At 54.8% G+C, this 21,230-nt stretch overlaps 7 protein-coding genes across 7 annotated transcripts; 5 read left to right on the forward strand and 2 right to left on the reverse strand.

Moving 5' to 3' along the window:
- Positions 1-233: 233 nt before the first annotated feature.
- On the forward strand, positions 234-2,920 carry BDY24DRAFT_390166 (glycoside hydrolase family 16 protein). Its single transcript, XM_076640618.1, has 13 exons — positions 234-727; positions 816-892; positions 1,056-1,206; positions 1,297-1,316; positions 1,391-1,418; positions 1,507-1,535; positions 1,601-1,626; positions 1,698-1,791; positions 1,861-1,977; positions 2,044-2,255; positions 2,332-2,379; positions 2,458-2,477; positions 2,558-2,920. The coding sequence occupies exons 1-13, from the start codon at positions 458-460 to the stop codon at positions 2,606-2,608; spliced, it is 1,143 nt and encodes a 380-aa protein (XP_076496597.1). The 5' UTR covers positions 234-457; the 3' UTR covers positions 2,609-2,920.
- Positions 2,921-3,387: 467 nt separating this feature from the next.
- Positions 3,388-6,720, forward strand: BDY24DRAFT_390169 (esterase/lipase family protein). Its single transcript, XM_076640619.1, has 9 exons — positions 3,388-3,806; positions 4,239-4,541; positions 4,642-4,711; positions 4,777-4,800; positions 4,869-4,985; positions 5,047-5,560; positions 5,669-5,709; positions 5,917-6,350; positions 6,515-6,720. The coding sequence occupies exons 1-9, from the start codon at positions 3,478-3,480 to the stop codon at positions 6,534-6,536; spliced, it is 1,854 nt and encodes a 617-aa protein (XP_076496598.1). The 5' UTR covers positions 3,388-3,477; the 3' UTR covers positions 6,537-6,720.
- Positions 6,721-8,188, forward strand: BDY24DRAFT_390171 (uncharacterized protein). The gene has a single exon (XM_076640620.1). The coding sequence runs from the start codon at positions 6,793-6,795 to the stop codon at positions 7,885-7,887; it is 1,095 nt and encodes a 364-aa protein (XP_076496599.1). The 5' UTR covers positions 6,721-6,792; the 3' UTR covers positions 7,888-8,188.
- A 933-nt stretch (positions 8,189-9,121) lies between these two features.
- BDY24DRAFT_390173 (uncharacterized protein) lies at positions 9,122-10,610 on the forward strand. The gene is made up of 3 exons (XM_076640621.1): positions 9,122-9,221; positions 9,337-10,095; positions 10,196-10,610. Exons 2-3 carry the CDS (start codon positions 9,398-9,400, stop codon positions 10,476-10,478), a joined length of 981 nt encoding a protein of 326 aa, XP_076496600.1. The 5' UTR covers positions 9,122-9,221; positions 9,337-9,397; the 3' UTR covers positions 10,479-10,610.
- A 1,594-nt stretch (positions 10,611-12,204) lies between these two features.
- BDY24DRAFT_340748 (YDG/SRA domain-containing protein) lies at positions 12,205-13,227 on the forward strand (the record flags this gene model as incomplete). Its single annotated transcript, XM_076637413.1, has 5 exons — positions 12,205-12,295; positions 12,403-12,443; positions 12,558-12,644; positions 12,777-12,853; positions 12,972-13,227. Coding segments are annotated over 5 exons (552 nt in total), but the record flags the coding sequence as incomplete, so codon positions are not given.
- A 224-nt stretch (positions 13,228-13,451) lies between these two features.
- ARO1 (pentafunctional protein ARO1p) lies at positions 13,452-19,357 on the reverse strand. The gene is made up of 8 exons (XM_076645066.1): positions 19,205-19,357; positions 19,070-19,139; positions 18,611-18,961; positions 18,273-18,480; positions 17,416-18,204; positions 16,369-17,353; positions 16,059-16,279; positions 13,452-15,973 (listed from the first exon to the last, which is right to left on the reverse strand). The coding sequence occupies exons 2-8, from the start codon at positions 19,111-19,113 to the stop codon at positions 13,676-13,678; spliced, it is 4,896 nt and encodes a 1,631-aa protein (XP_076496602.1). The 5' UTR covers positions 19,114-19,139; positions 19,205-19,357; the 3' UTR covers positions 13,452-13,675.
- Positions 19,219-21,217, reverse strand: BDY24DRAFT_390183 (zinc finger MYND domain-containing protein). The gene is made up of 6 exons (XM_076640622.1): positions 20,874-21,217; positions 20,758-20,805; positions 20,433-20,660; positions 19,929-20,321; positions 19,811-19,838; positions 19,219-19,710 (listed from the first exon to the last, which is right to left on the reverse strand). The coding sequence occupies exons 1-6, from the start codon at positions 21,027-21,029 to the stop codon at positions 19,649-19,651; spliced, it is 915 nt and encodes a 304-aa protein (XP_076496603.1). The 5' UTR covers positions 21,030-21,217; the 3' UTR covers positions 19,219-19,648.
- Positions 21,218-21,230: the final 13 nt, after the last annotated feature.

Genomic DNA, 21,230 nt, shown 5'->3' on the forward strand with positions numbered 1-21,230 from the left:
GAAAACTCGGGAGGTTTTCGAATCGAGAGCGCTCGCCCCTGCTCGCGCAGCTCGTTCGGACTTTGTTTCACCGCCCGTTTCTTGCAATTTTGCAGCCTCCCTGCTGAATTTCCTTCTCAAGTTTTCGATGTATAGTACACGAAAACCTTCCCTGTGCTTTTGGGATCGCGAGGAGGGAATGGTGGCGCGCAAAATCACTCTAGGTGACACTCAATTCGAACCCCGGCTTCCCTTTGTGCTAGTTCTCCTTCGTCCACCACCCTCCTTCCTTCCTGCCCCCCCTTCCTTCCTTCCTTTCTTTCCCCCCCCTCCCCTCAACCCCTCCTACCCCTTCCCCCCTCCAACTGCCTCCCCTTCACTTCCCCTCACTTCCCATCACTTTCCCTCCAACCCACGTCCTCCCTGACCTTTCAACCTTCCAAAACCTCCCTCCCCTCCTTCGGCTTCCTTCCTGAACATGATCTCCCCAATCCCTCTCACGACCCTCCTCCTCCTCCTCCCTTCCTTCGCTCTCGCTGGAACCGCCCACAGGAAGCGACGAAGCTGTCACCGACGATCTTCGACGGCCTCCCTCGCTGCTGCCACGACCGAGGCTTCCTCTCCTTCTGCCACTCAGACCCTCCCCGTCGCCTCGGAAGCCGCCGCTCCTGCTTCCACTCAGGTCAGCGCTATCGTCGTAGACGACAGCTCTTTGGTCGCTTCTGGAGCTGGCCAGTGGACTTTGAAGGTCCGTTGATTCTCTCTTCCTTTCGAACGAGCGGGGTTGAGTTTTCGTCGAAGCTGATCCTTCTCTCGCTTCGTTTTCCCCTCTTCAGGAAACCATGATTGGACACAACTTCCTCGACTCCTTCAACTTTGAAACCTTCGATGATCCCACCCACGGAACCGTTGAGTGAGTCTCGTCCCTTCATCGCCTCGTCCTCCCAGAGCAGGATCGAATAGAGACGCGTCGCCAAACAAAAGAGATTGAACGAACAACGCGTTCTCCTCCCTTCGCCAAGTCCTCACACATATGAGACCTCTCGTACTGAAACTTTTCCTTTCGTTCTGTTCAGCTACGTCGGAGCTGAGGAGGCCGCTTCCATGAACCTCACCTACTCAACCGATTCAACGTTCACTCTTCGAGCCGACTCGTTCTCCGTCGTTCCTGCTTCATCCCGAGGAAGGAAGAGCGTCAGGTTGGCCTCCAAGAACTCCTACACTGCTGTGAGTCTCGCCCCTCCGAGTCTATTTTCTATTTGCGTGGTACGGTGGACGCTGGAGCTGATCTTCCTTTGTTTTGATTCGACGTTTCAGGGAGTGACCATCATCACCCTGTCCGTCCCCTTTTGTTCTTTTTCCTTTCCTCTTCCCTGTCTGATTCTGACCTCTGCGTTCTTCTTCGACTCAGGTCTCACATGCCTACTGGATGCGGAACCGTGAGTTCTCGATGCACGCTTCCCGGCCTCGAGTGAAGTCGCGTCGATCAAAATCTGACGCTTCGGTTTTCCCTCGTCCAAAATTCAGTGGCCGGCTTTCTGGACCGTTGGCTCCAAGTGAGTCTCGCTGCCTTGTATTCGAATAATAAATTTTTCTTCACTGACTTCTACCCCGTTCTCAGCTGGCCCAACAACGGAGAGATCGACAGTGAGTCTCGACGACGAAGTTTCCGAAACAAGCGAAGCTGATTTCGTGCGTTTTCTCGCATCTCTTCCCAGTCATCGAAGGAGTCAACAACGACGGAGACAACCTCTCTTCCCTTCACTCGAGTTCTGGATGCAACATGCCTTCCTCGGGCCGAGTGATGCAAGCGTGAGTCTTGGAACGAGCTGCAGAGAAACTCGACGCGTCGAAGCTGACCCCTCTCTCTTTCGTTCTCAGCGCCGCTACAGGTCTCAAGTGTGGTTCCTCCGACGGAGACAACAGCGGATGTGGTACTACCAACAACGCTCAAGAGAACTCCTTCGGTGCTGGATTTAACAACGCGAACGGAGGAACGTGAGTTTGTTCGACTGCCTTCCCCGTGCATTATCAGGTTTCTGACCTCTTCCTCCCCCTTTATAGCTACGCCATGCGACGAGACTCCGAGGCTATCAAGGTCTGGTTCTGGCCTGCTGGAACCGAGCCCAAGGACGTCTCAGGATCTAAAGTCATCGACGAATCGACTTGGGGAACCCCGACGGCGGTCTTTCCTTCTTCCGACCAGTGCGACCTCGACGCGCATTTCGCCGCCCACCAAATAGTCCTCAACCTTACGTTCTGCGGAGACTGGGCTGGTACGTAGATACTGGGGCCAAAAAAGGAGGTGAGAGGGACGCGTCGCGACGTGCTGAACTTCTTTCTTTTTCACAGGCTCTTCTTACGGATCCGATAGCTCGTGCCCTTCTTCTTGCGATGATCGTGAGTAGATTATCACTGCAATTCCATCTTCCAAAATCTTGTACCGACACTGACTATCTATACGATTTGTCTCTCCAGACGTTCGAAACTCTCCCTCGGTTCGTCTCTGAAGCCTTGCTCTCTTTATCTCCTTCCCTTCTGATACACTGACACCTACACCTTCCTCTTTCATCTACAGTCCTTCAACGAAGCCTACTTCGAGGTCCAAAGCATCCGAACCTATGCCTAAACCCCGCTTGGAAACCCCCTCTCTCCTTGACGACCTTTCCCTCTTCTTCTCTTTTCGGGACTCGAAGTCTCCATCTCATCTCTCATCTCTCGATCCACAGGAGCTTGCTCCTCTCTTCTATACTTGATGTTTAGAAATCTCTTCAATCGATGCGTCCGATTTACAGAATAGCTAGTTCTCTTTTGTCGTTCGTTCACCTCGACTCACTTAGTTTATAACCCCTTCTAACCTCTCGCCTAGTGCGAGTAGTTGAATGGAACGACCCCCCTAGATTTGACTGCGTCTTATCGAATTATACAAACTTGTTTATGATTTCAGTGAGGGTTGAAAGGAAAAAAAGGAACATCCAGCGACGCGTCGACTCAGTCCGTCCGTTCGTATCTTGCTGGCTCCAGGTTCCTGCGTAAACAACTCTCGCCTCGCTCTCTCAGATTTTTCGATAGATGCATCCACGAGTTTTGATATCGCTCGAAGACTTTCAGGTCCAGCTTCCTTCGTTGGTTTTCTTCTCGCGTCGTCGGGCAAAGACGCGCGGACCGTAGAGAAGGGAAGACGTGGGTTAGAAAAGCGAGGAAAGGAGGACGCGTCTTGGTTCCAACCTGGAAACAACGCCTCAGATGTGTCTACAAGATCGATCAATCGAGGCTTCGGGTGCAAAAAATCAATCTTGATCACTTCTCATGACGAGTCGAGGGAGCCTGATCCGAAATCCGGTGGGGAAGAGGGACGACGAGCCTCCCTTCTTTTCGAACGTTCGCCTCTACTTTCCTTCCAACTCTCACCCAGTCCCCTTTTTTTGAACCACACACCTACCTACCACCTCATCCTAACTCTCTTCGCCAGAGAGGCTCCCATCCTTCGACCTACCCATGGCCGCTCCTCCTCCTTCCTCGTCAACACTCCTCCTCCTTTGTCGCTCCTTCCTCGTCGCCCCTGGATCCTCCTCGTCTCAAACTCTCCTCAGACAGGTCGCTAAAAAACACCATGGAAGGAGGACCTTCTGCTCATCTGTGAGACAAGGCTTCGAGGTCGAGAGGAGGGATCTCTTGGTGGGAGGGAGGGCTTCTTTGCAAGGGGGAGGAGGAGGAAAGGTCAGGCGGCGGAGAGTGGTTGAAGAGTCGAGGAGGCTCAAGAGCGAGACTACAGTTGGAAAGTTGGAAGACGACTTGGAACGGATACCGAAGGAGAAGAGCTCAGAGTGAGTTCAACCGTCTTCGTCTCGTTCTACTAGCTGGGGAAGGGGAGGCAGGAGCGAGGTCGGCCGGACCTGATTCGAGCAGCCAGCGTTCGTTCCCTCGAGCTCGTTCAACAGCTTTGTCGAGCTGTAGCAAGCTCGGAGATATATCCAAGCTTGACTTAACATATAGAGGGAGCTTCAGAAGGAAGGGAAGCTCGGACAAGCTCAGCGTGGTTGACGGGCGAGCTCCTTCAGCATCAGCACATGCTTGCGGAGGATTGGACCGAACGTGCTGCCAGACTCTTCTTCTAGGAGCTCGCTCAACCTTGAAAGAGCTAACTTTTCAGTAGAAGAGTACGATAGCTATCTTTCACAACGTTTTTTCAGCCAAAAGTCGCATTCTCAGCTCTTCTCAGCTCAAGCTGATCTCGCTCCCCTTCCTCTTTTCATCAGCCCCAGCACCCTCGCCTCGACTTCAACTTCATCACCTCCCCGACACCCTCGCTTCACCTTTCCCCCTTCGCCCCATCACCCTTCTCCTCCACCTTTACATCTTCACGGACCTACCTCCAAAATCAAGGAGCTCATGCGAGAGCCAGACCTTTTCTCGCCGTCCTTCGAACCTCCGAAGCACACCGTCGTTCTGTGCCACGGACTCTACGGTTACGGAGTGAAGGGCCAGATTCACTACTGGGCGAACGTTCAGGAGGTGATGAAGGAGTGTGGAGTGGACTTGTTGGTTGTTGAGGTGCCTTCGTGAGTTTGTCCTTCTTGAAACAAGAAAGGGAGGGAGCGTGAGCTCGACGAGCCTCGAGGAGAGAAGGCTGACTTTAGGGCTTGGACGAACGTTTTGTAGGACTGGTTCGATAGAGGAACGAGGAGTAGCTCTGCACAAGACTCTGGAGGAACAAGTTCCAGGAAAGAAGGTGAGTTTTTTTTCCTCTTCAAGTCGCGTCGAAAAGCTTGAGCTGACCGCTTCGTCCCTTCGCAGATCAACATCGTCGCTCATTCCATGGTTCGTCTACCTCGCCTCTTCTGAGCTCCTCCAAGGCTTTAGCTGAATGTTTTTTTTCTCGTTTACAGGGTGGGCTCGACGCGCGATACCTCATCACTCACATCAAGGATCGCTCTTACGACGTCCTCAGTCTGACGTCCATCGCGACTCCTCACCGAGGAAGTCCAGTCATGGATTGGTTCTCTGTGAGTTTATCATCTTCTTAGTTTGTTAGATCTCGTCTGACTTCCATTCTTTCTTCGGCAGGCAACTCTCGGTCTCGGATCCCTCGTCCCAGCTCTCAGCGACTCCCTCCCTCCTCCGACCAAGATTCCTCCCAAATTCGTCACTGCCTACTCCCCGAGCTCTCCACTTCTAGCTCCTCTTCCAAAACCCACTCCACCTTCCTCCTCAGACAGCTCGGACCCTCCTCCCGTCGCTTCCACGTCCTACCTTCCCTCCTACCTGAACCCACTCCCTTTAATCGCCAGTCTTCGTGCGACCATCCTTCAAGCCGTCGACTCCCCCGCCTACTACAACCTCACCACCACCTACTGCACTACCCAGTTCAACCCTTCGACGCCAGACGACCCCGACGTCAAGTACTTCAGCATAGCAGCGAGAGCGACGAGAATCACTCCCCTCCTGCCGCTCTGGTACACTCAAATCGTTCTCGACGAGACCGCCAAAGGAGGAAACGCTGAGCCCGATGGATACGCTGGCGAGAAGTACGAGGGTAACGATGGTATGGTTTCAGTTTCGAGTACCAAGCATGGAGAGTGTGAGTCCTCTCTTCCGTTCCTTCGCTTCAAAATCGGACGCGTCGTCGTCTTTTTCGAAACTCGAGCTGACCCTCCCTTCCTTTGTTTCAACCTCGATCGAACCTCAGGGCTTGGAACTGTGGATGACTGCAACCACTGGGAACTCAGGGCAAGATCCACCTTCTTTCAACGTCATTTTTCTTTCCATCCGCCTTGGAGTCTCACCTCTGCCCTCCTTCCCTCTTTCTCTTTCTCTCTTCCTCGCCGTCGTCGTTCTCTCCCCCTCCTCCCATCACCCTCCCTCCCTTCAACATCACTCGGACTACCCTACACGCACTCCTCCCTTCACTCGATATCAACGGGTCGAACATCACAGGGAGGAGAAGGCAAACTCAAAACACCTCCGACACCACCCTCTACAGAAGCTTCCTCGACCTCTACGGAAACACCCTCCTCCTCGCCCTCGTCGTCCTGGGCTTGGTCCGACCTCAACGGGTATCTCCCGTCGTACGAGGACATCTCCAAGAAGCTCTTCTCTCCCTCGACGACCGCCTCGGAAGGAGGAGGAGGAGCAGGAGGATCGACGGCTGGGAAGTCGGTCGAGGAGGGAGAGAAGAAGTTGAAGAGTGACAGCTGGGCTATCATGAGCTTGCTTGGGAAGCTCGTCCCTAGCTTTGGTGGCGGAGGAGGGTCGGGTGGGAAGGCTGGTTCTGGGGATCGAGAGGAGGTCGACGCGTCGGCGAGGGAGAAGAAGGAGGGAACGGAGGAGAAGTTTGAACTGGCTAGGTTTTATAGAGCCGTCATCCTCAAGTGAGTCGGTTCCCGGTTCAGTTTTTCTTTTGCATCCTAGTTGGGGAAGGAAAGGGGAGGGAGGGGAAGAGGAGGGAAGAAATCGAATCCTTGAAACGAGGGTTGCCTTTGCGAGAACTGATCGCGTCCTCTCCCCCGTCTTGTTTCCTCTTTTCTTTTCCCAGCTTGACGAGGAACGGTCTTTGAAGGACGAGTGGAGGATATTTTTTTTACTTATTTAACTAGAGCTGTGGCCACTTAAACGTTATATCTCTCTCGCTTCTGCTTGTTTTCCAGAGAGAGAAAGAAGGGAAGGGAGGGAACGGGAGGGGTCACCTAAATGAAGGCTCGCAGCAGCAGGACGGGGGGGCGGCCTTGGTTCCGAGGGTGGCCTCACCGTCTTTGCTGACCCCAAACCATCATCAACTCCAACTCTTTTTTCCTTCTTAGGTCGTGGCGAGCGATGCTAGCCTCTAGTCCTCCCCTTCCTTCCCAAGACGATGCCCTCGTTCGCACGATCAGCTCTCGAGGAGGACCTCGTCCAGGGCTGAAACGAACCAACCTCACCTTCGGCGCCCCCTCTCCTTCCTCCTCATCCTACTTCCCCTCCACCTCCTCGTCTTCTTCCTTTGCCGTTTCTTCCTCCTCCTCCTCCTCCTCCTCCTCGTCCACAATCCTTCCAACAGCTCATCATCCACGTTCAAGGAGTATACCGGAACCGCTCAACGAACCGGAACCTCTGTTATCAACAGCAGGCCTGCTCTTAGCTCCAGTAGGAGGTCGACCGCTTCCAGCTCGTGAGCTTCTTCCCCTCCTGCTTGCCTTCCTTCTTAGCTCCAAATGTCTTACCTCTCTTCTCTGCTTCCCAACGACTGACCTCCTCCTCCTCCTCTCCCTCCTATTCTTCCCAGTCCGTCGCCACAAATCCCTCAACGGTCGTCCAAGCTCGCACGGCCAATCCTCCTCCTCTTCAGCCCTCCTCCCCCAACCACCTCCTCCTCCTCCCCTCCCGTTCCCTCGCTCCCCAGGTCCTTCTACCACCTCCTCGATAAACCCATCCAAACATCTACCACCCAATCGAGTCTTCCACCTCCTCCACAACCCTCCAGCTCCAACGCCTATCCCTCCTAGGCTCCTTCAAACCTCGTTCGTTCGAAGATCGACAGGAGGAGCAGGAGGAGGAGGAACGTCGACTCCTTCGGTCTCAGGAGTACCTCCTCCTTCGCTGGTCGGAGGAGGAGGAGGAGGTAGGGGTAGAACCAACTCTGTAGGATCGTCGTCAGGAGGAGCGAACAGCAGTCATACCTCCTCGTCAGGATATTCCAGTTCGTCGTCGTCGTCGTCGTCGATGGCTAGTTCGTCCTCGGCCCTTGGCTCGATCTCGTCGGATGAGGAGGAGGACGACGCTGGAGACGTTGCTGCTGCTACGAAGGAGGAGCTTCCGTCGAAGACAGAGGCGTATGTAGGGAGTGGTGAAGGAGCAGGTGCAGGAGGAGCAGGAGCTCATCATCGAAGAGGAGGATCGCTTGAGACGAAGCTCAACGGGTTGTGTTTCTGATCTCCCTTATACTCTCTTTCTATGCTCTCACTCAATCAGCCAAATCTACCTAGTTCGCTTTAACGACTCCATTTACGACTCTCTATCTAGTCTTTTCTGCTTCGGGTTTAACTTATCTATCGCTTTGCGATCTTTGCCTCGTCGTGCTCGTTTTTTTTTTGTTGGCCCGCGACGACTCGTTCTTTTCTTTTGTTCCTTTGCTTCGAACTCTCGGTCTGCGACCATAGAGCTTTCAATTTTTTTTTGGCCATCATCTGCTTCAGCCTGTGCTCGTTTTTATCTATCGACCCTGTTTTTTTTGCTTCTGCTTCGTGAATCCGTTCTCGTTCGGGAAGCCAAAGACAAGATCACGACGCGTCGACAAGGCTCTTCGAAAGCTGGTTCTTTCCTCTCAAGTCTCTCCCTGCTTCAGCGAAAGAGTACGTGATCGCTCTGGTGGGATGAGACATCCCTCAAGCTTCGAAGCAAGTGCTCTCGACTCGAGCACTAAGGTACGGAGGTGAGCTTTCGACACAGTCGTCGCCGCTGCACGCTCCTCGCCTACGACAGAAAAAGGAAGGCAGCGGCGGCATGTCCATGCCAGCGATTTCTTTTTTTTGGCGAAGTCGGCCTGTCGACTAGCTTGATGGGGACTGAAGGGAAGGGAAAAGTCAGCTCGTCGAGAGAGAGAGAGAAAGAGAGAGAGAGAGACGCGTCGTGTCTCGTTCCGCAAGAGACGAGCCCACCACGGCACCACACTGGCGCACGAAGAACGACACTTGGGCTGTGTCCAGTCAGTCTGTTTTCCTGATGGCCTGGAATACCTACACAACGTCGGAAGAAGCGAGAGGGAGCAGATCATCAACGAGCTTAGAGGTTGAAGAGCGAAGACGACGCGTCGACTCAGCGAGGTCGTTCGTTCACGACGGTGAAGCGTACGTTTGGAGCGGTACCGAGCTGACTTGCAGCTGGTAGGGCCTGAAGGAAGATGGAAACGAAACGAGATGAAGCGTGAGAGACGTCTTTGAACCCTTCGGGGTGAGGAGGAGCTAGCGAGGTTGAGGGATCGAAGGAGGGTTTTCCAGCTAGGAGATCCCACCAATCTAAAGGCAGGAGAAGAGAAATCCAGAAAAAGAGAGAACGTCCGAGAGAGAAAAAGTTTCTTTGTAGAGCAGTTGAGGGTTGGGAGGAATGAATCAGCTGCCGAAACGTCGGATGGCCCTCCGAGCGCTTTCGAGCTCTCTCTCTGCCTTCCTCCCAACTCTCACTCTCCCTGACCCGAATCGACAAAAACCTTCACCACCATCTCCCAGACTCCCCTTCTGTCTCCCGTAGCTGGTCTTTCCAAACTTCAAGTGAGTGTTTCTTTGTAGCAGGAAAAAGGGTAGAGAAGTCGTCCTCGTCATCCCCAACCGAATCGAATCGAAGCTGACCTCTCCCTCCCTTCCTTCCTTCCTTCCTCTTCCACAGCTCCCTTCTCACCCTCACCCTCCTCGACCCAGCGACACCTCGACTGTAGATTTCCCGCACCATGTCCTCCTCTTCTTCCTCGTCGATAGAAGTTTCGCCTTCGATAGCGTCAGCAGCAACGAACCTGCCAGCGTCCTCCCCTTCTCCTCCTCCACCGCATCCTCCTCCTCCACCTTCCTCCTCTTCCCCACCTCCAACCCAACCTCAACCTCACCCCTTCTCCGCTCTCCTAACGCCTTACTCCTCCTCCCCTCTCTATCCACCTTCTCCTCCTTCGCCACCTCCTCCTCCTCTCTCCACGCTCCGATGCCTGCTCCTGTCGTCCTCCCTCCCTCCTCCTCCTCCAGCTTCTTACAACCCTCACCTCCCTCAAACGCCTTACTCTCCTTCTTCTTCTTCCTCTCTCCATCTCACCAACAAGAGAGAAGAAAACGTTCCTCGATCTCGAGCTGTATGCTGGCGACGAACCGAGTTGACCAAGGAGGAGTGGGAGCGAGAGAGGAAGGGAGTCGAGAGGTGGTTGAGGTGGTGCGAAGGAAGGGAGATCGTCTTGGTCTCCGGAGGGGAGAGCGTGAGGAAGTGGGTCGTCGATGGAGGGAAGGAGGTGTTGACTGGTGGGACTGGTGGGACGTTGGAGTTTGAAGGAGGGGAGAGGAACGAGAAGGAGGTCAGGGAGAGGGAGGATCAGGGAGTGTTGGCTGAGCTGAGGGAGAAGAGCGCTTGGCCCAAGTTGGGAAAGTGGGCTAGAGGAGAAGAAAAGTGAGTAACTAACCAGCGTTGCAGCTCTTTGGACATATCGTTTCCTCGTGGACGTTCGTTCGAATAAGGACGAAGCTCACTCCGCCTTCCCTCCCTCCAGCTACACCCACCTCCTCCCTCTCCACCCACCTCTACACTCCCTCCTCACCGCCAACGTCAAAGTCTTCACCACCATCGAATCCATGTACTCGCGCTACGTCCAATCCTTCACGAACGGAACCCAGACCAACGCGCTCAAGCTCGTGTGGGAGAAGAGCCCGGACGCGTGGAGGTTCATGGGCGGTGCGGTGCAGGACGCTTGGAAGAACGCACCCAAGAACTGGGAGGTGTTGAGGAAGTTTGCTGAGAGTAGTGGGGCGGACGATGGGAAGGGGAGTTCGTGAGAGGAGAGGGGAGGGAGGAGAAGGGAGGAGAGAGAGGAGATATCGTTTTTTGATGGGTTCGGTTTGCATGCTTTTTGCTTTTTCGTTGCTTCCTCTTTTTTTTGTGGTTAGGATTGATTCACCTTCTATGTACCTCCTCGCTCGTCCGTCTGAGAGAGCTAGTCGACGTCGAGAGGAGAAGGAAGAAGGAACGAAAACGGTGAGCTCGAGCTCGCACCTTCCCTCCTCCTTCCCTCCTTTCCTTAGCCCTTCCTTCCTCTGCTAGTGTTTTTTCCTGACCATTTCATCTCACGGAATCCACCGGGAGACCTCAGCCTTCTCTGTCTCTTGCACATTTCGAAGTTACTAACCTCAAAAGATGGCTTGCTCCCTTTGCTTTCCCATTTAACTCCGGCGAGAGGGGACGCGCTTTCCTCTCCTCCCTCCCTCTCGTTCGTTCACGTTCCCCCTCCTCCCAACGCCCACTCCTCCCTCTCTTCTTTCCCCCAAAAAATGTCCTCCGTCGCCGCCGCCTACGAAGCCGAGCGTCTCGCCAACATCGCGTGAGCCCATTTCTTTTCCTCCTTGTCGATTCTTTGCTTCGTTCCGTTCGAGCTCAACTCGTTCTCCTTCTGCTTTCTTCAGCGAGAACCAACGGATCCTCTCCGCTCTCTTCCAATCCTCCGCTCCACGCAACGCACCCGCCGTCCCTACCTTGTACACCTACCCAGCTTCGCACTCGCTTCCGTCCAAAACAGCTCCTCCTTTCATCTCCTTTGGCCATGCTACTCCCAAATTACCCTCCCGTCCCAAACCAACCACCAAACGACGCGGCTCTCCTTCGAGTACCGCGAGCACCAGCATCCCTCCTGGACGACGAAGCGCTAGGAACGAAGGGAAGAGCAAGATCGATTACCACAAGGAGATCGTGCTGGAGAGGTGGGAGGATTCAGAGAGTCCGTTTCAGAAGAGACAGAGGGAGGAGGAGGACGAGAGCGGCGAGGAGGAGGGAGAGGAAGGGGAGTGGATCGTTGGAGATGACGAGGATTTGGATGGGGAGGGAGAGGATGGGGAGGAGCGGAGAGTGAGGAAGAAGCAGAAGAGGCAGTTTCAGGGCATCAGGAAGAGGGAGAAGGGAGAGCAAAGGGGGAGTGGGAAGGGAGTCAAGGTCGGGAAAAGGAGTCAGAACCCGTGAGTTTTTCTGGCTTTTTTGTTCTGAGACTTGCTGGGAATTGTAGATGATATGCAGGTGGAGAAGCTGACACGAAAATTTCGACGCGGTTTGTGTTCGTTTGGGACGAACAGGAAGCAGTTCGGTCATATGTGAGCTCGACCGTCTCCTTCCCTCTTTCCCTTTCCCTTTCCCTTTCCCTTTCTTCGCTCCTTCACTAAGCAGTCACGCGTTTCTTTCGGTTTTCCGTACTATGCAGCCCCGGAGTAGCTATCGGAACGACTTGGAAGACTCGGATGCTGGCTAGTCGAGCGGCTGTTCATTCGTGAGTCTCGAATCTCTCTCTCAACCCTCGTTCAGCCCTCATCGGTTCGTGTCGTTCTTTGCTCTTTGCTGACGGATTTTTTCGCTGCTGGCGTTTCGTGAAACGAACAGTCCTCCTGTTGGGTATGTCTACCTTCCGGCTGAACTGCAGCTTCTTCTCTCAAGGTTGCTTGCTCGACGAGAACGAAGGACCGTCGAGATCAAGCGGAGAGAGCTCAAGCTGACCTTCCCTCCGTCACCGTTCTTTCTTTCCCTCCCTCCAGCGGCATCTTCGGAAACGCTCAAGCTGGATGCTGGTCCATCGCTCTCTCGGGTGGGTGGGCTGATGATGTTGATAACGGAGGTGGGTCTCTCTCCTTTCATCGTTTCTCCTTCCGAATCCCACGACCTTCGCTGACCTTTCGCCGCGTCCCGTCTCTCTTCCCCTTCCCTCCTTCCTTCTTCAAACAGACGTCTTCACCTACACCGGATCAGGGGGAACTCTTCTCTCTGTTCGTTCTCTCCCTCTCTTCCGTCTCGCCTCGTTTTTCCTTCGACCGACCGAGGAACTGACCCTTCTCTCGTTCCCCTTCCTTCACGCACCTTTCTTCCACCTTCGGTCTCAGGGAACCAAAAACCAACCCAAGAACCTCCGAGTCGCTCCTCAGACTTTCGATCAGTCCTTCGACCACTCCTTCAACGCTGCTTTGAAGGTCAGTCCCCCAAACCCTTCCCTCTTCTCTCCAAACATCGTTCGAAAACGAAAACAAAAAACCGAGAAAGAAAGACGCGGTCGGGGCTGACTCCTCCTCCTCCTCTCCCTCTCCGTCGGTTGATGGATCAAGAAATCCTGCGACACAGGCAAACCCGTCCGAGTCATCCGAGGGTACAAGAACCCTTCCAAGTACGCTCCTGTTGATGGGTGGGTCCTTTTCTCTCCCCGCTTTCTCTTCTTTCCCATCCTTCTCTCGTTTCTTTCCCTTCCCTTCCTCCCCAAAAAAACTGACCTTCCTCCCCTCCGTCCGTTTTCGAACCCGCAGATACCGCTACGACGGCCTCTACACGGTCATCAAGTGCTGGATGGCTCCTTCCATCGCCAACAGGAAGCTCAAAGTCTGTCGGTACGCGCTTCAGCGATTGGGAGGCCAAGGGGAGATTGGGGTGAAGCAGCCTCAGGCTGAGGACGGGGAGGAGGAGGAGGCTGCTGCTGGGGAGGAGGCTGCTGGAGAGGAGGCTGGCGAGGGAGATGAGGTTGCCGAGGGTGTGGAGGGAGAGGGAAACGTCGTCGAGGAGTAGTCAGACGCGTCGTCGCTTTCCCTTTCCTTTCGTTTTCGGTTTTCGGCTCTTGTTTTTGGGTTCTGGGTTCTTCATGCTCGGGAGGCTGTTTAGCTTAATGGTTTTTCTGTTTTTAATGGTCGAAGGAGGACGGAGTGAGGGCTGGTCCCTTCGTTTCGTTTCGCTTTCGCTTCGACGCGTCGTCGTTTTTCGGATCGTTCTTGTAGACTAGATATTCGGTTTGGTCTCGTCTGGGAACCTTTGGGATTAACAACCTCGACGGCGCCTTCGAGACCGTTCGACGTTTTTTCTCTTCTCTCTCCTTAGAAAGAGCAAAGCCAACCAACCACCTTCGACAGAAAACCAACAAAACATATAAGAAAACCTAAGATACCTAAAGAAAACCAAACATCTACTACTACTACTCAACCCACCTCTTTCTTTTCCCTTTTCCCTCCTTCCCGCTAGACTACGACTGGTACTTCTCCCACACCTTCTTCTCAATCCCCATCTTGGGCGCCTTCAACCCCGTCCACAACTCGAACCCGTAGAACCCTTGCACCAACAACGCCGACACTCCAGGCACGGCCTCCCATCCTTCCTTGTCCTGAGCGAGTTTGAGCAGAGGCGTAGGGAAAGGCTTCCACGCCATGTCGACGACGACTCCTCCTCCGTTGGCTGAGAGGAGTTCCGAAGGGAGGTGGATGGAGGAGGAAGCGAGGGAAGCGTCGAGGGTGGTTGAATCTCCTGGGATGGTTCCGATGATGATGGAAGGGGGGGCGGAGGGAAAGGTAGAGAGGGAGGAGAGGAGGACGATGTTGTAGGTTGAAGGGAAGAACTCGATGATCTTTTCGGCGGAGGATCGGGTTCGGTTGAAGAGGTAGATGGTCTGGATTCCGAGTTGGTGAAGAGCGTAGACGGCTGCTCGAGAGGTTCCTCCAGCTCCGAGGACGAGAGCGGTGGTCGAGGATGTGATGGTCGTCGTGGAAGGGAGCTTCGACTTCGCCAGGTCTCGAATGGCGAGCCAATCCGTGTTCTCTCCTCGGAGTTCTCGTGTTCCGTCGGCTCGGGTGGTAGGGACGATGGTGTTGACGGCTCCGAGAGCTCGAGCGTGATCCGAGACGACGTCGAGGAGAGGGATGATGTCCAACTTGAGAGGGATGGTGACGTTCGCTCCTCCGAAGTCGGGCGAGGCGAGGATCCGACGCGTCTCCTCGGTGATGGTAGCGGAATCGTAGAGGGAGTATCGATGAGGAAGTCCGAGGAGCTCGTATCCGGTGTTGTGGAGGGTAGGGGACATCGAGGCGAGGATGGGAGATCCGAAGAGGTAGAACTGCTTCGCCGCCGTCTCTCCGAGGAGAGCTCGAGTCTGCTGGATCTCGGCGAACGAGAGTTGACCTGGAGCTGCCTTGACGGGGAGGAGAGGGTGGGTGATGGGACTGAGAACGGTGTTGAGGACTCTCGAGAGCTGACCTGCTTGTCCGAGGTTGATGGCGAGGAGAGGAGCATCCGACTGGGTGGCGAACTTCGCAGCGAAGGCTCGAAGGGTGAAGTTGTCCTCGAGCGTGTTGGCCTTTCCGACGATCTTGACGACGTCTCCGAGCTTCGAAGCGAGCGTAGCCTTCTCCTGGACGGCCTTCCCATCCCACTTCATGTCTCCACTCCAATCGTGCCACGAGGCGATGACCTGGGAGTGTCCCTTGCTCGAAGCGAGTTCGAAGAGGGTCGACTCGTCTCCCTTGACCTCGAGATCGACGTACTCGCATCCCGACCGGACGGCGAACTTGAAGAGAGCGGCGTACTCCTCGGGAGCGTCGTCGGGGAACATGCCTCCTTGCTCGTGGGTTCGGATGGAGAAGACGATGGGGAGAGACGAGTGTTGACGAAGTCCAGCGAGTTGGAGGGAGATGTAGTCGATGGAGGGGATTTTGGGCGTCGTAATTGGCTTCTGGTCCTCCGAGAGAAGGTCGACTCGAAGCTCGATGGCGTCGGCTCCAGCGGTGATGGTGTCGAGGAAGGGGAGGCAGGGAGTGAGCTCGGGGAAGGTGAGAGCGAGGAAGGTAGTTCGTCGAGGAGGGAGAAGACTCGAAGGTCGGTTGAAGTCTCGACCAGTGACGAAGTTGAAGAATCGTCCGACTTCCGATCGATCGGTTTGGGTGTTGACCGAAGGGTAGGACGTAGGAGTAGGTCGGTGCTGGAGGTGGGTGTAGTTGAAGTACTGGTAAGTCGAGCACTCGGCGAACCAAGGCGACCTTCGAGTCCAAACGTCCATGTTGGGTTCTCCGTACGCTGGTCGGTTCGAGCTATCGAGGAAGGCCATAATCTCCTCCACTGGTCGAACGACGTGAACGACGGGACCGCTCTTCCTTCCGTACTCGAGGAGGGATTCCCTCGCGGCTGGGGTTTCGACGACTCCTCCTCCGAGACTGATGATGTGTCCCTTTCCGTGCTTCTCCATCAGGAGGTGAAGGATTCGAGTCTCCTCGACTCGGAAGGCTGGCCAACCGTTCTCCTTGACGAAGGCTCCAAGATCTCCTCCTCCGAGCTGCTGGCTCATGAAGACGTCGGCGTCGATGAGGTCCCATCCGAGCGAACGAGCGGCGACTTCTCCAACCCAAGTCTTTCCGGCTCCTCGCATTCCGATGAGGAAGATGGAAGCGTCAGGATCGTGGGTGGTAGGATCCGAGGCCGAGGTCTCAGCGGCGTGAGAAGCGGAGGTCGAGGTCGACGCGTCGGCGGTATCGACTCCCTGGACCTTGATTCCGATCTGAACGAGTCAACGAAGGGGAAAAGGTCAGCTTCTGGACTCTTCTCAGTATCGTATCTGTCGAAACGACAGTGAAAAGGCGTACCTTGTTCTCCAGATCGTCCCACCAGTTGGGCCAAGTCTTCTCGACGCATCGTCTCTCCTCGATGATGGTTCCGGACGCGACCGTAGCGAGGACGGAGAAGGCCATAGCGACTCGGTGATCGTCGTAGCAGTGGACGCTGACGTTCTTGAGGAGGGTCTCGATCTTGACTCCGTGAACGACGATTCCGTCGTCGAACTCCGAGGTCTCGACTCCGAACTTCCCTGCGCTCGAGAGAAAAACGAGCAGAACGGATCAGCTCTCGTCCTTCCTTCAACTACAATCCGAGAAGAAAATGAGAACCGTGACTCACTGAGCTGATCCCTCATCCCCTTAATTCGGTTGCACTCCTTCACCCTCTGGTTCGCAATCCCGTAGATCCTCGAGACTCCAGCTCCGACGTCCTTCTCTCCCTCTCCAACCTTTGCAGCTCCCGTAGCAACAGCAGCGAGTACCGAAGCCGTCAAGAACGCGTCCGTCATCGACTCCATGTCGATCTCTCCCAGGCTCTTCAACTCCCCGATGGGAGGACCCGTCACGGTCGTCTCGTTCTCGGTTTGGAGGACGTAGCATCCCATCTTCTCGAGGACGTTCTTGGCGAATCCAGCGTCTCCCTGAAGCGACGACGTTCCGATGTTGGAGACGGTGCAGGTCGTTCCGGTGATGGCTGCGATAGCGAGAGGGTAGGTCGCACTCGACGCGTCCGATTCGACGTTGTAGGTGGGAGGGTTGACGTAGACTCCTTGAGGGATCCTGTAGACGTCGAGAGGCTTTCCGGTCGAGTCGACGTCCCTGGTGACCGAGATTCCGAAGGTCTTCATCATCGAGATGGTCATATCGATGTAGGGCTGGGAGATGACGGCTCCTCCGGTGAGTTCGAGGACGATGGATTCCGACGCGTAGGGAGCGCAAAGAAGGATGGACGAGACGTATTGGGACGAGACCGACGCGGCAAGCTGGATGTGTCCTCCTCGGAATCCGTCCGAGGTGATGGAGAGAGGGAGGCATCCTGTCGACTCGAGGTAGGAGATGGAGGTTCCGTTGGCGACGAGAGCCGTGACGAGAGGAGCGATGGGTCGAAGCTTCATGTAGGAGTTTCCAGTGAGGATGGTTTGGGTAGGAGTGGAGGTGGTGGTAGAGTCCGATCGAACGAGGGCGCAGACGGAGGTGAGGAAGCGAGCTGCTGTTCCTGCGTTTCCGATGTAGATCTCCTTTCCGGCGAGAGGCGAGGTGAGGGATCCTCCTCCTCCTTCGACGACGAGCGTCTCTCCTCCGTCCTCCCACGAGAAGGCAGCTCCCTGGAAGCAGAAGAAACAAGTCAGCGTTGTTTCTCGTCGATGTAGAATCCGAGGAACCTCACCTTGAGGTCGACGAGAGCTCCCATCATGACGGCAGTGTCGTCAGAGTGAAGGAGGTTTCCGAGTCGACACGTTCCCGTGGCGAGAGCGGCGAGAACGAGGGCTCTGTTCGAGATACTCTTGGATCCTGGAGTGGCCATCTTGACGGGACTGAACGAAGGGATTCCCGACTCGACCTGGATGGCATCGCTGAGGATCTTCCTGATGACCTCGTCCTTGACTCCCGTCGCCTTGGGCTCCCACGTCGAACCGATCCTGTTGAGGAGGACGATCTTCTTCTCGGCCCCCGAGTTCTTCTTGTCGATTCGCATGATGTCGAGGAGACGGTCGACGGTGAGGAGCTTGGCCTGAGGAAGGGAGGAGATCCTAGGATCGGTGACGGAGACGGGGAGACCGTAGGCTTTGAGAGCTCGCTTCAGTCGACCGACGGCGACTTGACTGAGGACTCCGAGGTGTCGAGCAACCTCGGCTTCGAGGATGATACCGATGGCGACGCATTCTCCGTGAAGGATCTTGGGAGTAACGATGGCTTCGATAGCGTGTCCGATGGTGTGTCCGAAGTTGACGAGGTTTCGAAGACCTGTCTCTCGTTCGTCGATGGTGACGATGTGAGCCTTGACGTGAATGGATCCAGAGACGACTGAGAGGAGGAGAGTTTGCTCGGGCGTTCGAGTAGCGATGGTTCGTCCTCCAAAGTTGTGGGTGGTGGATCCAGACGAGACGGCGGCGATGATCTCGGTTGAACGCGACTCGAGCTTGGAGAAGTCGTCCTCGTTCCAGATGGCGGCGGTCTGCGAGTGAAAGGTCGTTGGTCAGCTTCAGTGGTGCGATACGAGAGAACGAAGACGCTAGAGCTCACCTTGACGACCTCAGCCATTCCGTTCGAAAACTCTCTCGAGGGAAGCGTCTCGAGGAAAGCCAAATCGATGAAGATGAACGAGGGCTGCCAGAACGCTCCGATGAGGTTCTTTCCGTGTCGAGTATCGATAGCGGTCTTTCCTCCAACGGCAGAGTCGACCATGGCGAGAAGAGTGGTGGGGATCTGAACGACCTTGATTCCTCGCATGCTACGAGACGAAGCGAAAGGACAAAGGAAGGGGATCCGGGTCAGCTTCGACTTTCCCTTCCCTCTGCTCCCTCCCTCCCCTGCCCGTCCTCTACTCTCGCCTCCCAAAGTCGATCTTTGATGGAACTCACAAAGTAGCAGCCACGAATCCAGCCAAGTCTCCAATCACTCCTCCTCCCAAGGCCAGCACGACCGTATCCCTCGTACACCTCTCCTCCAACAGCCAGTCCTCCAGTTCAGCCTTGACCTCTCGACTTTTCGCCTCCTCCCCTGGAGGGACTTGGTAAGTCAACACTCGAGCTTTGGAGCTGGATTCCGAGATGGCGTTCTCGAAGGCTTTCTGGATGGCAGGGAGGTAGAGGGGACCGACGTGGGTGTCTGTGATGATGGCGTAGGCTGAGGAAGGGAGGGAGGAGAGGACGGTCGAGACGAGGTGAGGGATGAGATGGAAACCACAGTGAATGGTGTCTTGGTGGAGGATGCTTGATAAAGGATGTTAAAGTGAGGAGAGATGGTGGTTAGCTTGGGTCGAGCTCAGGGCAAAAGGAGATGGGGGAGGGAGGAGAGGGAAGGGAAAGAAAGAAACGAACGAGACTTTGAAGACGTCCGTCTCGTCAGAGATGGAAGAGGACATGGCGTCTGTAGGATTTTCTCGACCGCCTGTGAGATAAGAGAGCAGAGGATAAGCTACAGTCTGAAGGTCGAAGGAGAGAGGAAGAGCTCACGGGAAGGGAAGGCAGGAGGTGAAGTTTGGTTGGAGGGGAAAGGGAAGGAAGAGGAAGCTCGCAAGGTCGAGTCAGAAAAAAAAGGGCGTCTTTTCTTTCGGGAAGAGAGAGAGAGGTTCTGAGTTCGAGGGGAAAAACTGATGAGCCTGAGAGCTTTGGGGGAGATCCGTGGCTCAGTTCGCTTCAGAGCAGTTTTTCTCAGGTCGATTTCAGAGGACTTTGAAGCTCCAGGTCGTCGTCGCCCGAAGAGACCGAAGTCGAGTTTTTTTTTGCTCTAGGGATGTACCACAGGATCTGAAAGTCATCAAAGAGAAGCAGCGTGATGAAGCGTCTTACGGGTATATGAGGACAGAAGGGAGCAAAACGATCAGTCGAGGGTCGAACGAGAGAACGAGAAAGAGCGACCAGAACTCACGCGAACAACGAGGAGGAGACCTCGATAGATCACCAAGTAGGAGCGTAGCATACGAGCTTGTGACCTTTCTTCCAATCTGCCTTCTGATGTCCTGAAGATCGAGAAGGAAGAAGGCGGAAAGAGTTAGCGAAACGAGAAGAGGAGAAACAGACGCGTCGACTGAACTCGTTGGAGAGAGCGAGGAAGCGTACGCTTGGAGCAGTATCGAACTGATTTACACTGCAGGAGTTGAGTAATAAAAAAAAGGCCGGAGTCAGCATGGATCCTGAAGGAAGAGCTGAAGCCGAAGAAGAGACGAAACGAACGAACCCTCGCACACTGAAACATTTCCTCTCTGTCGACGTCCTCGCACTCTTCTCCCAACAACATGCCCGAGCAAGTCCACCAAACGGTGAGAGAATGCCATCTTTTAACCTGAAGAGCAGTGCCATGTCCTCGAAGGAAAGGATAGAGGTCCGCATCCAAGCTCCTCAAAACGTCTGCCGTCGTTTGGATCTCTTTGGTGTCTGGGTGGAGACGCTCGATGGCAGGGAGCTTCGAAACGAGGGAAGAGATCCTTGTTTGTAGGGAGAGAGCTCGTGCTCGAAGATTGGGGGTCGTGCCGGAGGAGAGGGAAAGAGTGAGGGTGGGCGGAGAGTGAACGATGCTCCAGTGGAGAAGTGTGAGAGTTCTCTGGATGTTGGCGAGAGCTTGCACGATTCGCTGTTAAAATTAAGAGATAGGATGAGAGCATTGCGGGTGGACAACGGTCAGTCAAAGTTTGCGGACCTTTGCGTCGAAAACAAACGAGCGCGACGCGACGCGACGACTCACAGGATCAGAGTATTGCTCAGGCGCGTAGTTGTAGGTGTTTTCGTCAACGTGTTTGACGAGGAACTCGATGAACTTGGGTCCCTCCTCGTGTTCCCTGATCCAGCGAGAGAACTGAGGCAAGCCTTGGATCCTTGAGATCATCTTCGAGTACATGCAGTCGCAAGGGGTGTGTAGGAAGCGGACGTAGGCCCTGATGAGGTTGGGAAGGTATGAGTTGGCGAATTCAGACTTAGGATTCGATGAAAGCGAAAGCAAAAACGAGTGGATTTCAGTTTGGAAGGAAGAGCAGCATGTAGAGTCAAGGGGAAAGGAGAGGAGAGCAAACGAGGTAGGCAGTGTGTGCGTCTTCGTCGAGGCTCTCGACCGTGTTCCACTACCACGAGGAGTTCAGAATTAGCCAAAGTTACTTGAAGAAGTGTGCTAATACTTGGAGAAACTTACCATCGTCTCGTGCTTCTTCATGAGGGCTCTGTTGATCGCACACGTATCGGTCGCTCCCTCGATGGAACGAGCTCCTTCGTCGTCCAGCTTGTATGCATGAGCGAACTCTTGGATGCTTGGAAGAGGACGTCTGGTGGCAGTTCCGTCGGCAACCATGTGGGCAATATAGAAGGAGGTGAGAGTGAGAGGTGAAGGGAAGGAGGGAGACCAGGAAGGGAGGGAGAGCGAGAGGAGAGAAGATGAAGTGTGCGTGTGGAGTAGAGACGTTGAGGCTCGCCTCTTGAGAGCCAGATCGAAAAGAGCTAGGTACGGTCTCTGTTTCGAAGTTTGCTTTTGCGATGGTGGTCGTTAGGAGGA

The sequence above is a fragment of the Mrakia frigida genome (genome assembly GCF_051309035.1).
Source record: "Mrakia frigida strain ATCC 22029 unplaced genomic scaffold BDY24scaffold_16, whole genome shotgun sequence".
Lineage (NCBI taxonomy): Eukaryota > Fungi > Basidiomycota > Tremellomycetes > Cystofilobasidiales > Mrakiaceae > Mrakia > Mrakia frigida.

What these genes read in the sequence shown, in the direction of transcription:
- BDY24DRAFT_390166 (XM_076640618.1), top strand. Translation starts at nt 458, where the DNA reads ATGATCTCCCCAATCCCTCTCACGACCCTCCTCCTCCTCCTCCCTTCC. An exon ending in CCAAGAACTCCTACACTGCT is followed by an intron (nt 1,207 to 1,296) that starts GTGAGTCTCGCC and finishes TCGACGTTTCAG; the next exon opens with GGAGTGACCATCATCACCCT. An exon ending in ACGTTCGAAACTCTCCCTCG is followed by an intron (nt 2,478 to 2,557) that starts GTTCGTCTCTGA and finishes TTTCATCTACAG; the next exon opens with TCCTTCAACGAAGCCTACTT.
- BDY24DRAFT_390169 (XM_076640619.1), top strand. Translation starts at nt 3,478, where the DNA reads ATGGCCGCTCCTCCTCCTTCCTCGTCAACACTCCTCCTCCTTTGTCGC. An exon ending in TTGGTTGTTGAGGTGCCTTC is followed by an intron (nt 4,542 to 4,641) that starts GTGAGTTTGTCC and finishes AACGTTTTGTAG; the next exon opens with GACTGGTTCGATAGAGGAAC. An exon ending in ACATCGTCGCTCATTCCATG is followed by an intron (nt 4,801 to 4,868) that starts GTTCGTCTACCT and finishes TCTCGTTTACAG; the next exon opens with GGTGGGCTCGACGCGCGATA.
- BDY24DRAFT_390171 (XM_076640620.1), top strand. Translation starts at nt 6,793, where the DNA reads ATGCTAGCCTCTAGTCCTCCCCTTCCTTCCCAAGACGATGCCCTCGTT.
- BDY24DRAFT_390173 (XM_076640621.1), top strand. Translation starts at nt 9,398, where the DNA reads ATGTCCTCCTCTTCTTCCTCGTCGATAGAAGTTTCGCCTTCGATAGCG. An exon ending in TGGGCTAGAGGAGAAGAAAA is followed by an intron (nt 10,096 to 10,195) that starts GTGAGTAACTAA and finishes CCCTCCCTCCAG; the next exon opens with CTACACCCACCTCCTCCCTC.
- ARO1 (XM_076645066.1), bottom strand. Translation starts at nt 19,113, where the DNA reads ATGTCCTCTTCCATCTCTGACGAGACGGACGTCTTCAAAGTCTC. An exon ending in GAGCTCTCGTCGACCTCAAG is followed by an intron (nt 17,354 to 17,415) that starts GTGAGGTTCCTC and finishes TTCTGCTTCCAG; the next exon opens with GGAGCTGCCTTCTCGTGGGA. An exon ending in GGGGATGAGGGATCAGCTCA is followed by an intron (nt 16,280 to 16,368) that starts GTGAGTCACGGT and finishes TCTCGAGCGCAG; the next exon opens with GGAAGTTCGGAGTCGAGACC.
- BDY24DRAFT_390183 (XM_076640622.1), bottom strand. Translation starts at nt 21,029, where the DNA reads ATGGTTGCCGACGGAACTGCCACCAGACGTCCTCTTCCAAGCATCCAA. An exon ending in TGAAGAAGCACGAGACGATG is followed by an intron (nt 20,806 to 20,873) that starts GTAAGTTTCTCC and finishes TCCTCGTGGTAG; the next exon opens with TGGAACACGGTCGAGAGCCT. An exon ending in AAATGTTTCAGTGTGCGAGG is followed by an intron (nt 19,839 to 19,928) that starts GTTCGTTCGTTT and finishes CAACTCCTGCAG; the next exon opens with TGTAAATCAGTTCGATACTG.